The sequence below is a fragment of the Ascaphus truei genome, chromosome 7 (assembly GCF_040206685.1).
Source record: "Ascaphus truei isolate aAscTru1 chromosome 7, aAscTru1.hap1, whole genome shotgun sequence".
In the NCBI taxonomy this organism is placed as follows: domain Eukaryota; kingdom Metazoa; phylum Chordata; class Amphibia; order Anura; family Ascaphidae; genus Ascaphus; species Ascaphus truei.
In genome coordinates, this window is record NC_134489.1 from 77,635,162 (window position 1) to 77,650,520 (window position 15,359).

General features: G+C 41.2%; 1 protein-coding gene across 2 annotated transcripts in view; it reads left to right on the top strand.

Annotated features, from left to right (window-relative positions):
* The first annotated feature begins 2,324 nt into the window (after window positions 1–2,324).
* The window catches only part of STK39 (serine/threonine kinase 39), a 240,627-nt gene continuing 227,592 nt past the window's right edge, over window positions 2,325–15,359 (top strand). The window contains exon 1 of one of the 2 annotated variants that reach the window (XM_075609161.1): window positions 2,325–2,659. In XM_075609161.1, the coding sequence (XP_075465276.1) occupies window positions 2,560–2,659 (100 nt within the window). In that variant the 5' untranslated portion in view covers window positions 2,325–2,559. The remainder of the gene's footprint in view (window positions 2,660–15,359) is intronic. The other variant, XM_075609162.1, reaches the window with a different exon arrangement.

Below are 15,359 nucleotides of genomic sequence, written 5' to 3' on the forward strand. Positions count from 1 at the left end.
GACGAGGGTCCCAGACTCCCAGCAAATGTTAGGAGTTTGCTGAGAGTTTGAAGGAAGCAAAACATTACATTTTTAGGGACACGAACCACTAGCACCACCTTTGAACACAATATTGAGGCAGACTGCCAAGTGATGGTTACTCAGTTAGTGACTCAATCATTTTGACTGAACCATCTGTGCTCAAACAGTTGGGGGTAACTGGGGACTAGAGTTGGGAAACACTTAAAGTACCACATCTACAGTATGCCTGAAGTAGGATTCTATAAAGGCCCACAATCCTCACTCAGATCAGGGATATGGGTTAATCGCTCTGAAATGCTTTGCATATATTCTGAGCACTGATTGAGTTAAACTACAGTTTTGATTCTTGTTCATATAAGTAGGCATACACTTTTTAACCCCTTTGTTGCCAGAACGTTTGTGACAATGCAGTGCAAGTCTCTATGGGAGTATCCTGAAACTAGGGTCATGTTTGAAGTACAAATAGCTCCAGTTACCTTTAACTCATGTCTTCCCTCTTCCAAAGCATCACAAGTCCTTAATGTCTTTCTTAACTTTATTGCAGAAGTAGAAAACAACGGGTACTTGTAGGTGTAGTGTTCATAGAGAGTGCTTCTCTATCTAGAATGCTTCTATGAGGTGGACTACGGTAAGACAGAAAGGCCTTACCAGGGGTGGATGCAGACAGGTTTGTACTCACTGTGATCCTAGGTGGAAAAGGAAGTGAGGGGGAATGTGGGTAGCAGGAATAGTCTTGGGATAGACTATATGGAAACAAACAAGAGGGAAGGGCAGAATAGCCCATTCTGAGAAGAATCTCAGAGGTTGCTGTAGCAACTCACTGGCCACCTGCTCACAGGCAGCAAGGGCAACATATTGATACATCACACAGGCACAGTGTGTGTATGTGGAACAAATGCCTGCAGCTGAACTTAAGGAGCTGACAAGCAGAAGGGGGGTCAGGCAGAAATGTGATTCTTGTTCCATGACAGGGAGCTAAATGGGCAGTTAAACGCCGCCATACCAAGAATTGATTACCATCAAGAAGACTCCAATACTATATATATATTTTTTCAATAATTCTTCTACTTTCTTCCTTATAAAAGTCCTATCTTTCCAAAGCATGTTTATGGAAGATTAAAAGATGAAACTTATTCCCAGTCTCACTAGTATTTTCTAAACCACTCTCAATAAAGGTGCGTTAGTCAGTTAATGACATTCATTAACACCCCGGGTATAATCAGTGTGGAACTTTGGTGGTACACACAGGCCGATATAGGGGATGACCATGCCAATCCTTTAACAGAACCTGCTAGTAGGCTCACAGGACCCAGAGGTCTCATCCAAACTGCCCAGACCTGTTCATAAAAGATTGCTGTTCATACTCAATGTCACGCAACTGGTGAAAGAAACTGGAAGCCACTGGTGCTAGGAGTGAAGTCCTGGCTGTACTGAGCTGAAATCGAGTAACACTTCACCCAGCAACCAATAATATTTAAGTCTTCCTAGGGCAGTTCACATCACCAGGGCCATGTTTACATTACGGGGTGCAGAGCTTGGGGAGCTTGGTATTACAGGGGTATTCAGAGGTAGTGGTGTTGCTGCTGAAGTTGCCCCGGACCTGCAGCTTTCTGTACAGATTAATTTCCTCCTTTCATGCTTGTTAAAGGACAGTAGTATGTCTGTTTCTTTAACAGTCAGGATCAGTGCCACAATTACACCTCCTTTCTCTACCACCAGCACAGGGCCTTTTTTTTATAGAACAAATTTAAAAGCATATTAAAACTAAAAGTGTTTCCCCTACAATTCAACAAATCCTACCTTCTGAACCCTCCCACCTAACAGTGCTTAGGGATAAAATAAAGTGAACAGAAAGTGAATTATGTTGCTAATGCCACTTGCAAAAATACTGTTGTCAAAGAAACAAAATGCTCCAAAATGGTGACCTGAGTATATGACCAGAAAGAACTACTAACTACTGTACACCAGGAAGAACTACTAACTACTGTATAATAGCCATTCCCTTGAAATAAAAAGAAGCCATGCTAGTGCAATTGCGATAGTGTGAAAATAAATGAGTACTTCAGTATTAGGTGGTACGTTTTGTGTTTGAACTAACAATATTTTAGGACAAGTTTATGAGAATTAAATTTATGAGAGTAGAATTTATGAAAGTTGAGCTCTCATAAGCTTGTCCTAAAATATCTATTGTTAGTTCAAACAAAAAAGGTACCACCTAATATTGAAGTACTGCTTTATGTTGCACCTCTGAAATGAGAAGCAGCCCCTGGCTGACAGCTAAGAGGATGGTGTGGCTGCTGCTCAGGAAGCACCACCTCTTTCCACTCTCACACAGGAGGAAGCAATAGCAGCACCACCCCCTGTCTCTGGGCTTCTCCGACCCCTCCTCTCCCCCTGTGCCTGGCTGTCAGGCTCACAGAGAAGGAGTGAGCCAGTGAATGAGCCGGGGAGATTAAAGCTGGAAGTGCAAGTAAAGTCCGCAACAACCCAACACAATATACAGAGGAACTGCAGATCTGTAGGACCAGCAGCAGCATCATGGCAGAGCAGAGCGAGTCTCCCGTGCACAGCCAGCCCCCAGCACAGAGCATCGGGTGGCCAATCTGCAGGGACGACTACGAACTCCAGGAGGTTATTGGTCAGTCAATCTAATCTCTTATCGTTCCTTTATCTTGGAGGGGATGCTGCATATAGGTAGCCGGCTTAAGGCCTACCGGCATCCCCTCCTCACCCCCACCCTGCTGCAGCCTCCTCACACAGCTGTCTCTACAATGATGCTGCACATTGCTAATTCTCCTTTCCCCTTCTGATTACACGAATAAAGATACCGGTGATGCAACAGGAGCGGAATCTAAAGGCCGGATCCGTGTCACTCTGCCTTTAAGATCACACCCACTTACACCCTATCGCTTGTCAGCGCTTCCTTCCCTGCATGTCCCCTCTGAATAAATGTCACTGGGACCTCTCATGCTGATCATTGTCATTCTATGCAGATAAGCAGTGTCTCTGCACAGTCCGGGTTAACCTCGCCCCTGTGCCCATCAAGGTTGCTTGGTCACAGTGCCCATCAAGGTTGCTTGGTCACAGTGCCCATCAAGGTTGCTTGGTCACAGCTGGTGTTTGATTCTTTTCAAGGGGTGGGCTGGTGGTGGGGCTGTCATGGTCACCGCAGCATCAGATGGCCTTTTTTTGCAACTTGCCTACTGTCCTATTGGGTTTCACAGCATGCACATAATGCTAGTGGAAACCAAAGATCTCTATCTCTGCTTGGCCCTTTTCTTGCTTAACCCCTTCACTGCCAGAGGTACCCTTTAGAAGAGTGATGATGCTGAATTTCACAAGTAGATTTCTCTGTACTTTTCTAATACTGTAACTGCAAGAAGTGCTAAATGGGAACCTAGATCTACTCCATGCATTACATATGTCACCCATAACATTGGCTGGTGTGTCATGATAGGTTGTAATGTACTGAAATATTCATTTGCGTTTAATTGCCATTACATCCCATGCAAACCATTGGGCAGGATAATACTTTGGAGTACCTTAGAAGCCAATAATAGCAGTCCCATCTAGGCATTTTTTTTTTTTGCACAGTAAATTTCAGTGTTTCCAATAAATATTCAACACCTCTGCTTACAGACTTCTCTGGCAGTGAATGTGTTAACCCATTCCTGCTGGATAAAAGGGCCTGCAGAGCTTTGCACATCTAAGCGGTTATCATTTTTGGGATAACACATTATTAGTAATTATTTGAAATACTGTGTTGCCTATTCCGTTCCTAGTTTACATCCCCGAAAGAGTGGTAGGCCAGATGCAGAGCAGTCTAAATTTAGCTTCCATGGTGTACATACTGTAGAAATAGAGGCAATTATTTATTTCAATGCTGCACTAGACTGCTTATATAATCTGTGATCTTGTACTTTTCCTAAAGATGACAAAGCTACAGGAAGCCCTTTATTTGAGATCTGTGCATGCACTCCATACATTATCAGATTGCTGCTGCTGCTGCTGCATTTGCAATTTTTTTAAATCAAACATTTTCTAATGTCATGAAAAAAAAGTCTTAACATCATCCTTAAGATAGTGTTCTAGTGTGAATTGCAACTTGCTTGGGGTGCCAATACCTCAAATTAGTTCAGTAATAAAAAAAATGAATAGTTGCAATGAACTATGGATAGGTATTAACAAACAAATAAACAATTTCAGTCTGTCATTATAACATTATTCTGTATAAAAATGTGTCTTGATTATCATAAAACACACTGTGCTTCTGTATAGAAAACAGTGTTATTTTCTCCAATACAGTTTTATCGTTTGCTTTGTATACTTTATAATGAATCGTGAAATGAAAACGAAATTAATTGACTAGTTACAGTTACATCTCAATACTGTGATTTATAATAAACATTTTCTTTTTAATTCTATTTAATTGAAAAGCCATAGATGCATTAACAGGTAATCCACTGCTTTAGAACATTTTTTTTCACTCAAAACTTAACAAATCAAAAATAGGATTATCAAACAATTACTAATGTATAGTAGGTCTAATAGAAAATTTGTGATATTCAAAAAGAATTAAATGTAATCCATTCTTTAATGAGATTTTTTTTTAACATATTGGAGACATCAAAATTAACTAAAAATAATACAATGATTGCTTTGTATTCTATGAGTTTCCTTATTGATTATCTGTTGTTTGTGATCTGCACTAAAGCGTCCCTCAATTATTGTGAATAACATGCTGCCATTTTTATATTTTTAGATATGAGGATTTAGAAAACATGCTTTGCAATCACCATATTTCTATTTGGTGTTAAAGAAAAACCATAGAATTACAACGGAAAGGCAATACACAGTAGTTGAAAACAATGTTTATATTGTTAATAGTTACTGTACAATTTGTACCAAAATTAACCAATGGCAATACCATATTTCCTGAGTAAATCTGGGCAACTGACCTTTTTTTCCCCCTCGTATATTTTTTAAAGCAGCAGTCCAAGCGGTTTTTTTACCCCCTCCCCCCCTTTTAATATGTGAATCAATACAATTCACACAATGATAAGTAATTAGCTAAGTTGCTGATCGATCCGTTCACCTGTGATCGATCAGCGAAGATTTGGCTCAGGGGTTCACTGAATGGCTGTCAGTGCAGCAGAAGAGGACCAAAGATGCAAAGTTCTGTGGGGAAGATCATATGACCAGGCAGTCACTAGATAGAATTGGTGCACTGCTAGAGAGGGGGCATGTCTCAGAAAGGGGTGTGCTAGAGCCTGTTTCAGAAGAGGAAGGGGATGTGACTTTGTAAATGGTTGCTATAGAAACAAAAAATGCTTGTTACATTATAATACATAAAAAATGTCATTCAGAGTTGTTTAAAAAAAAGCTACAAGTATTTTCTCATAGTACAGAATTGTTTTTTTTGTTTTTTTTTTAAACCACAGATATTGCTTGGTCTGCAGCTTTAAGTTAGTTTGTAAATATCATGAACTTAAACATGTGAGGGATTTGATTTCCCCTGGTTACTCTGTTTTGTGTGATATTATTATGTGATAAATAGGAGTTTGCACAGGTAAAGCCCTCTTAACTCGCCATTTTCTGATGTTTTCTGTGCGAATTTCTCCAAAAAATGGCGAGTTTTGAAATAGCGCTGCTCTCTGCATAGACCCCTAATTGTTAGTCCAATAAAAAAGGTATCACCGAATACTGAAGAACACACACACACACATATATATATATATATATATATATATATATATATATATATATATATATATATATATATATATAAAAATAACTTTTACAATTTTCATGGTAAACAAATGGATGGTGTTTTACAATCATTTACTAATGTCTTTTGTGAATACAGGCATACCCCGCTTTAAGGACACTCACTTTAAGTACACTCGCGAGTAACACACACACACACACACACACACACACACACACACACACACACACACACACACACACACACACACACACACACACACACACACACACACACACACACACACATTAAATGGGGCAGGACATGAAAACACATTTTGTTGTTTACATTTTCTTTATTATTGTTTATTTGTTAAGCATCAACATATTCCGCAGCGCGGCCCGGCGGTGGTACGGAGTGATATGCGTTACATAAGCAGAATGACATACAAATAAGAATTAAGTGCAAACAGATACAGCATGTAACGAGGGCCCTGCGCATGAGAGCTTCCTATCTATAGGGAATAAGGGGCCATATTTACATGTGTTCATCACCCCCACAGTCCTGTGGAATGGGTTGTGTGCAATTTGAGTGAGATTGATCGTACGTGTGTGCAGATTTCTATAATAAGTGGGCGGCTTACTGAAATGAAAACTCTTCTTAAAAACACATTTTGTTGCCTAAGAATTCAATGTAGTTTGAGTTAAAAAAAATTTTTTGGTACAGTGTACTGTGTATACTGGCAGTTATAGGTATACATCAATTATTAGTATTTGAGGTAGGACAATGTAGGCACAATAACTACTTGTTTTTATAAAAATTACAATTGAGTTATTGTACCTGATACTATAAGGTAATTAGCAGTATTGCTATACCAATGGTAACATTGATTGTTCAAATTGGCAATGTGTTCTGGTTTAGTGAGTAGGATATTGCAGAGCACAGCAATCGCAAATAGCTGATTGGCAGGATCTGGACCCCACAATGTTGTTAAATTACCATATTGATGTTCTAAACAAAATGTTTAAAATGGTACGCCCTTTATTGTAACAGTGCATGCAACTGCAATGCATTGTAGACCCCTCTCAGCGAAGGGGTCAATTTGAATCAGTTTACCTGACGTAATCATTGAGACTCATGGTTTGAGATGCTACCAAACCTGGTTTATGGACCTACTGTAGCTGTCTACAATTGTGGACACAAAACAGAATTCATATAGATTTGCCAGTTTACCTCTGCAATCATTCGTAAAAGGGAAAAATAAATAATTGGGTAGCTAAGGGCACAAAGAAAAATGTGTTGACCTAAATCTTCTGTTTCACAGTCTAGTGCTGTAACCTTACTGGCAAGCAGTAGTGTGCCCTGTTCTCTTTGGCACTACAGTCATGTGATGATTATTACATCAGTACTATCACTTGAGCACTTCCCCTTGTGCCCACGCAGAAACAGAAGACATTCTCTTTTGTTTTAATGCTCCTGGATCTCTCAAAGGCTCCTATTCAATATGCTGTGAAGCTGTCTTTCCCGTTCTGGAGAAATTAATGGCATTCAAACCTTCTCCAGCATGGGGAAGACAACTTCAAATTATATGGAATAAGGGCTAGAGACTTCTTTATGCCAATGCTGGTTTGCCAAACAACCATAACCACAGTTTAACCATTAAATTCTAGTTCCCCGTTTAATTATTTGTATTGTACACATTGCCTTCACTTAATGTCCCTTTACCCTTTTGTAAAATCTTCCAGTAGTTGATCTTGGATTAATTGTGATGTTTTCCAGGACCGTTAAAAGGGCCAACCGTGTGAATTTCCTAACAAGTGCTCTGCAATACATTACTGGTCACTGCAATGTATCTGCTACATTAAACAGTGTTCATATTCTATGGACTGCTAACTAACTATAGCTAACAAAAGCAGCATCTATTGTAAAACAGCACAAGTGCTTTCTTTTGTTTGCAACTCCAGTATACAGTATGTTGGTAAGTAGGATGGCACGTTTAATGAGTCTCTCCGTCTCCAACAATGTTCTTTCATTCTCCATTCTGTGGAGCCAGAAAGGCCATGGACTCTTTCTCCAGAGATGAAAACAAAAACTTACCTTTTTGTTGATTTTAGATGTTATGAAGCATCAAAGACATTTCTAGACTAATTAACTTAGTAACTGTGAAGCAACTTCAAACAACTATATGAGTTTTGTAAATCAAAATTCTAGTTTAATTTTGTTTGTCTGTCTTTATGCAACAGTAGTAATAATGCAGAAATTGGTCAAATATAGCTGGTAAAAATAAGTTATTTATTTATAAAAATGTTTTACCAAGAAGTAATGCATTGAGAGTTACCTCTCGTTTTGAAGTATGTCCTTGGCAAAGAGTTATGATGACAATACATGGTTATGTTAAATGAACAGAGGTTATACATTATATTTAAAGACATTTCATGGGCAGTTAGAGATATATGTTATGGGCGCATATAACAGTTACAGACAAGATTAAAATGTGAGACAGCTGAAGTTCTGGAAGGACATAAACTAAAGGCAGCTTTGAGAGTCTCTGGTAGATTGTTCCATTCATGAAGTGCACGGTAACAGAAGGAGGAGAGTCAGGATTCTTTGAAGAACAGTCGGACCGTGAATTGTCTTTTGGAGTCAGATCTCAGGTGATAAGTGCTGCGTGTGGTAGGGGTGAGGAGCTTGTTCAGATAGCTTGAACAGAAAGTATTTGAGGGCAAGACAGGAAAAATGCACTTGGCGCCTAGATTCAAGTGATAGCCTATGTAGTTCTTTGAGCATTTCGCAGTGATGTGTGTTGTACTGTAGTTACATTGTTGGACAAAGCGGCATATTGAGTTGTAGAGGTTGTCTAGTTAAGGTGAGTTTGAGGTGCTGTACCATATACTATTGCATCATAGTCTATAATTGGCATTAGCAACTGTTGTGTGATGCGCTTTGTGTCCAGTGTGCATAGGGAGTATTTGTTCCTATAATGTACACCTAGTTTTGGGGTAGATTTTGGATGTCAGAGTATCAATATGCAACCCAAATGTTAAATGGGAGTCAAACCATATGCCCAGATATTTAAAACTAGTGACAGGCTAGAATGGGGTTAGAGCTGGTTCTGATCTGCAGCTCTGTCATTGGTAGCTTTAGAAATTTAGCCTTAGTCTCAAATACCATCATTATGGTTTTGGCAGTGTTTAAAAACTATTTGTTTTGGGAAATCCAGTTTTCAACTCTTAAAAAATCAGATTGAAGTACGTGTCCAAGGCCAGAGAAGCTAGGGCTGTGTGCATATAAGATTGTATCATCAGCATACGTGCATTGAAGTTCCCTTACAAGTTGTAAGTAGATCATTAATGAAGACTCAAAATAGGAGGGGCCCCAGAACAGACCCTTGTTGGACCCCACATGTTGGTCTAGGATGTTTGGCCTCGACCAAAATGCTGCGGACACGCCACCGGGACATTTCGCTACGATGTCCGCCGCACTCCCGTGCTAGACAACCCGCTCCGACAAGCCAGGTGTGATAAGCACATGATGTGATTGCGGTCCAGCAGCAGAACGCCGGCTGTGTTTTGGTCGCGGCCAAACATCTCATTGCACCCGTTGGTGATATCCAAAGGGTAGGAATAGACCCTGAGCTAGGCACATATTGGGATCTACCCAATAGGTAGGAGTGAAACCAGTTTAAAGCGTATTCCCTTGTTCCAGAGCACAGGAGCTGATTTAACAATATAACATGATCAACAGTATCAAAAAACTTTGCAACGTCTAATATTGCACCAGTAGGTTGTCCCAGTTTCATTCCACACTGCATCTCATTGCAAACTTTTAAGAGGGTAGTTACTGTGGAGTGCTTTGGGTAAAAGCCGGATTGGAGTTGGCTAAGGAAATTCGTCTCGGTATAGGAATTGTTTAATTGGGAGTGGATACATTTTTTCATGACTTTGGATAGTATTGGGAAAAGAGAGATTTGTCTGTAGTTGGAGATAATGTTTTTGTCCCAACTTTTGAAGATTAGGACAACTCTGGCAGTTTTCCAGGCCTGTGAGATATTGCCTGTAGAGAAAATAGAGTTGATTAAGAAGGCAAGCGGTATGGCAATGGCTTGGGAACAGTCGTAGGAACCTTTATTGCACTAGGTCAGATCCACATTGGCTGTTAGTTTTAATGTTAGGAGCGCCTGTGTGATTTCCTTTTTAGATACTGGGCCAAATTGAAATTTGTAAGCACTGTTGGAAGGGGGTGGGGCTATAGGGGTTCTCACAGGTTCACGATTATAGTTAGCATTGCGCTATGATAGGGAAGAAGCACATGACACAAAGTACTCATTGAATGCATTTGCTAGGTCAGTGGGATTTGTCTGAGTAGTATCATCCTTTTTGATATTTGGTTGTTCGTGGCTGGAATACGTATATTGTTGATGACTTTCCTGAAGTTTGCTGGATTTTATGTATTTGGAGGAAGATTGTCGGAGTAATATTGGGCTTTTGCTAGCCTTGTTTATGTATTCCGAAGGTATCTAGTTATTAAGATATTTGGTAGTGCCAGTTACTTTGTATCTTTTCCACAAGACATCCCTAAAACGGTAAAGCGCAATAAGGTGGGCCATCCATACTCTTATTCTGCGTAGTGAGGCATGGGTGTCACAGAGTTTTAAAAACTCTAGAAATAATCAAGCACAGAAAGCTATCAGCTATCAAGTTGATTCTGTACCAAGGGCAGTTGGTAAGATCTGCCAGAATTTTTGGTGGGTTAAAGTTTTTAGATGTTATACTGTAGTGAGTAGAACTTTAGGGCTTGATTTGGGTAGTTTGATTTTCCTTACACAGTAAACTATTGCATGGTCACTGAAAATGTCAGGTAGGATACCAGATAATTGGATTCTGTTGGGACAAGAGGATATAATCCAGTCCAGCAAGGAAGGGTTGTGAGATGTTTGTCCTTGAGGGTTGGAAAATAGTTGGGTTAGATTTAGCGACTTGAGTTGTTTCTGGATTTTGTTGTTTTTAAGGTCTAGCCAATTGAGGTTGATATCCCAATAAACTAACAGCTCGCTCTTCCCATTCAGAGAGGAAATTGTGACAAGAAAGTGAGTGATATCAACCACGGATTTATGAGAGTGGTAGATACCAGCATTAAGAATAGACTTAAAGAGGGGGACGCAAATTTTACCAACTAGAATTTCCAGGGCTCGACAAATTATAAAAAATGCTACTCGCTAGACAAAAATAAGAGTGTGTGCTGAGCATGCGCATTTTTGGTTGAAACTTATTTGTCTTTTGTCACAGAAATTGTATTTGTGATGGTGATGTTTTTAATTAAAAATCAAAACTCAATTTCAGTGACAAAACACAAAGAAGTTTGATTTAGGCTGTGCTTATAGTGATGACGCCATCACAAGTACTTGAAGTCCGTTGCGGGTGCCCATAGTGGGCGCGACGGCACTGCGTTGCGAACTGGCGACCTGAAGCTATGAAGACAAGTGATTAAATGTGAATTCCTTGTGTGTGTGTGTGTGTGTGTGTGTGTGTGTGTGTGACTCTATAGCATTGGGAAGGGTTGTGCCGGTGATCTTACTGTTTAGAAAGAAGGGAACTTACCTGTGCAGCAGAGTTCGGTGTAGGCCAGGCATAGGAAGGGGTCCAGGCGGCTGATAATGGAAGTTGCAACCGACATCTGTGGTCCTGCACATATGCGTGGTACCGGGCAGACCTGCCATTACTGCGCATGCGGAGGGGAAAGTGAATATGGGCTTCTGCGCATGCACAGCACGGATTACAACCTCCTCTTCTGCGAATATGCTGCCTACAATCTCCGAGTGGGCTAGAAGGATGTTATGTGCGTGCACGAGTGCGCGACCATCAGTAGCGTGACGTCACTTCCATCACGGTTTTTCATTACAACACAAGAGATTTTTCCCATCAAAATTGTGTAGATGCCAGCAAAGAAGTTTCACTTCAAAAAAGGGACTTGCCCCGCCCCCCGGCCCCACCCACCCCATTTTTTTGTTCCACTGTAAAACTTTACAACCCCCCTTGCACATCTCTCTCAAAAAAAAACCCCACCCCCCACCTCTCCCTCTCTTACACCCCTCCTCCAGCACGGACGTTAACGTCCCAGCACCCGTCTCCACTCCCACATGAAGCCGGTGTGATTACAGCGCATCTCACCCCAACCATGGTGCTGTTACCTGCCATGAGTGTGGGGGAATCCCGCCTCCTCCAGGGTCACTCTGCTTCCGCCTCGTACACGGTGCACACGTAGGCCGGGGGGGTGAAGCAGCGCCAGGCACACACCCGGACAAGTGTGCCACTTCCTCCAGCCGTGGCAACCAGACCACACAGCGCCGCTCTGCAGCAGCTGCTTCTTCCCAGCATCCCAGACACTCATGGCTTTTCCCGTTACTCATCACAACCCATGTGGTGGTGGCGGGTCCAAGGAGGAGGAGACGAAAAGCAGCTAGCGCCGTTCTGAAGGACTAACTGTCTAGCAGCCCGCCAGATGACCGGCACAGTCACTCACAGACACACTTCTACGAGCTCCAGAGCTCTCTCTCTGCCATCTCTGGTCCTTGGCATCCTGCTGGTTAACGTCCCGGCATCGTTGATAAGAGATCCTTAGTGCCGGAGGGCGTGACTGTATGCGCCTGCGCTGGAGTCAATTCCGTGTGTCCCATTGCGTGGCGTGGCGTAGTGTGGTAGTCACTGCAGTGCTTCCAATGGATGTCTTGTCTGCGGCTGCGTATTCTTCTGGTGTCCCGTATTACTAGGTAACACACTCGATCGCATCCCGGCATCCAGAAATGAGCCACTAGCAGTGGCTGAAAGAACCGCATGTGGCTCGGGGGACTGCCGACTCGACAGCGGGTAAAATGCACTCGCCATGGGCAAGTTCATTTGTCGAGCTCCGAGGATTTAAAAAAAGGATAGGCATGGGTGCAATTTAACAGTATAAATTGTAATCTGTCTTCAATATAAAATAACACCCCATCTCCTCTTTTTGACATAGTTTTCCTAGAAATGGAGTATCCCTGAACAGAGAGAGATAGATGCATTAAGGGTTTTAGACGTTAGCCATGTTTCTGTGAGAATTATGGCACCGTTCCCTTCCGGAACCGTTAGTTTATCCAGTTTGGGCAGCAGGCTTTGAATATTTATATGGGCGATAGATATCCCTTTTTAGAATTTGAAAGGGGCATTATCAGGGGTATAGGACAGAGTTAAAAAGGGGGGTGGGCATGGGTTGAGTTCAATATCTCCTGCTAAAGAGAGTAACAGTATAAATAAAAATGTGAGTCATTGTTTGCAGGCTGTAAAGTTACGATGTTTGCCATTAGAATGAGTGTTGGTTGGTATACTGGTTTTCATAGTTTTCCACCAAGATTCAGTAGATAATACAAGGCTTTTGAGTAGTCCACAGTGTATGATTACATTGGTTGTGGGACAGGAGGGAGACGTTTGTAGTGGATAGAGAGTAACATTTACATCAGGCCACAGTGAAGAACAGAATTGTGGTTAGTATCAGCTTCATTTTCAGTCTCCAGTCCAACTACTGTCTAACTACAGTACATACTGTATTCACTTAAAGCAGCAATACTGGTTTCACATGGGGTCTTCGGAGCTAAACTGTGTTCATTTCAGTTACTGGGACCCCTGCTTCCAGACATACTTACCTCCGTAAGGAGTGCCGGTATCTCTGCAGTCTGAGAAGCTGTGTGCCTAATATAATGGCAGCGTTTAAATGTGGCCAATAGGAAGCCGAGACGTCATCCAGTGCAGCTTCCTATTGGCCCGCGTAACCAGGACATTTAAACTGAAAAGAAATACCGGCACCCCCTACGGTGGTAAGTATCTCTGGAAGCGGGGTCCCCGGAACTGATATTAACTCAGTTCATCTCCGGAAACCCCTAGCTTCAATCCTGTAATAAAATAAAAAAAATGAAACCGGTATTACTGCCTTTAAAGATTCCCACTTCAAGATGTAAACTCTTTAGATGCTATGCTACGCTGCTATGCGTCACCGGACCTTTAAAATGTATCCATTTAAACAGTCACATGACCTACCCCCAATAAATCTGACAATTAGCAGACAACGCAATTAAGAATCAGGCCCCTAACATACTAGAAAACCATAAATACATGCAGGGTGGGGGTGATTATTTTTCACAGGGTTTAGAAATGAGTTAAGCAAGGGTACTTACCTGGGGATGAAGAGTGCTAAGCTGCACCTTACTCTAACACATGCATTCAATCTCTCATCTTTGTCAAAATGGACCATCATTATTTTTTTAAATGCCAAGAATTGATAAATACCGATACCAACATTTTGGGGTTAGTGATACATCAGAGTTTTAATGACTATGTGTTGTAATTGAACAATTACAAGCAAGCATCAAAATAGGAGTGTTTGTGAAAAGGCAGAGGTTCTCAACTCCAGTCCTCAGGACCCCCCCACAGGTCAGGTTTTAAGAATATCCCTGCTTCAGCACAGGTGGCTCAATCAGTGGCTCAGTCTTCGATTGAGTCACTGATTGAGCCGCCTGTGCTGTAGCAGGGAGCCACAGAATGAGCCAGCTGTGCTAAAGCAGGGATATCCTGAAAACCTGACCTGTTGGGGGGTCTTGAGAACTGGAGTTGAGAACCACTGTGGTTCCACTACCTAGGTTATGCAGACATGGAACATGTTATGCCTCTGCATGCATGGGAGGTTGAAATGACTGTCAGCAACTTAATTCTCAGCGAGCCAATGAATAATCCTGATATCATCCTTGCACATATAGACATTGGTAAACATACTGCATGTAATCTACAAGGGCAGTTTAATAATACCGCCTTTATTGTCTGGCTCGCTAAGCAGTGGACATTATAAAAAGATATAAAAAAAAACCCTCAAAATAAAATAATGATATGGATAGGTCGTGCCAAACTAACCTTATTCGTATTTTTTGAGGAGGTAAGTAGGAATTTAGACCAGGGTAATGCAGCTGATGTAATTTCTCTACAGAAGGATTTGGATAATCTGGAAACTTTGGTAGCTAAATGGCAGATGAGGTTTAATACAGATAAATGTAAGGTTATAGATTTGGGAATAAATAGGCGACTTAGAAATTAAATGGGACAACATTAGGTAAATCCTTGATGTAGAAGGATTTAGGAGTGTTTTTAGACGGAACCTTAGCAATACTGCTCAATGTCAGGCAGTAGCTGGAAAGGCAAATATGATCTTATCTTGCATACAATGGGGTAGGATGGAAGGATAGAAAACATAATTTTGCCACTGTATAAATCATTAGTAAGACCTTACCTTAAATATGGAGTACAGCTTTGGCACTACGCCATAAAAAAGACATTATGGAACTAGAAAAGGTACAGAGAAGAGCCACCAAATTAATAAAGGGGCTGGCAAATCTAGTTTATGAGGAGAGGCTAGCTAAATTAGATTTTTAGGTTTAGATTAGAAAAGAGTCATCAGAGAGGGGATATGATAATTATTTACAAATACATTCAAGATCAATACAAGGAACTTTCTCAAAAGAATAATTTATCCCATGGACAATACAAACGACACATCCCTTAAGGGTGGATGAAAGGGGATTTAACCAGCAACACTGGTTCTTTTCAGTAAGGTCAGTGAA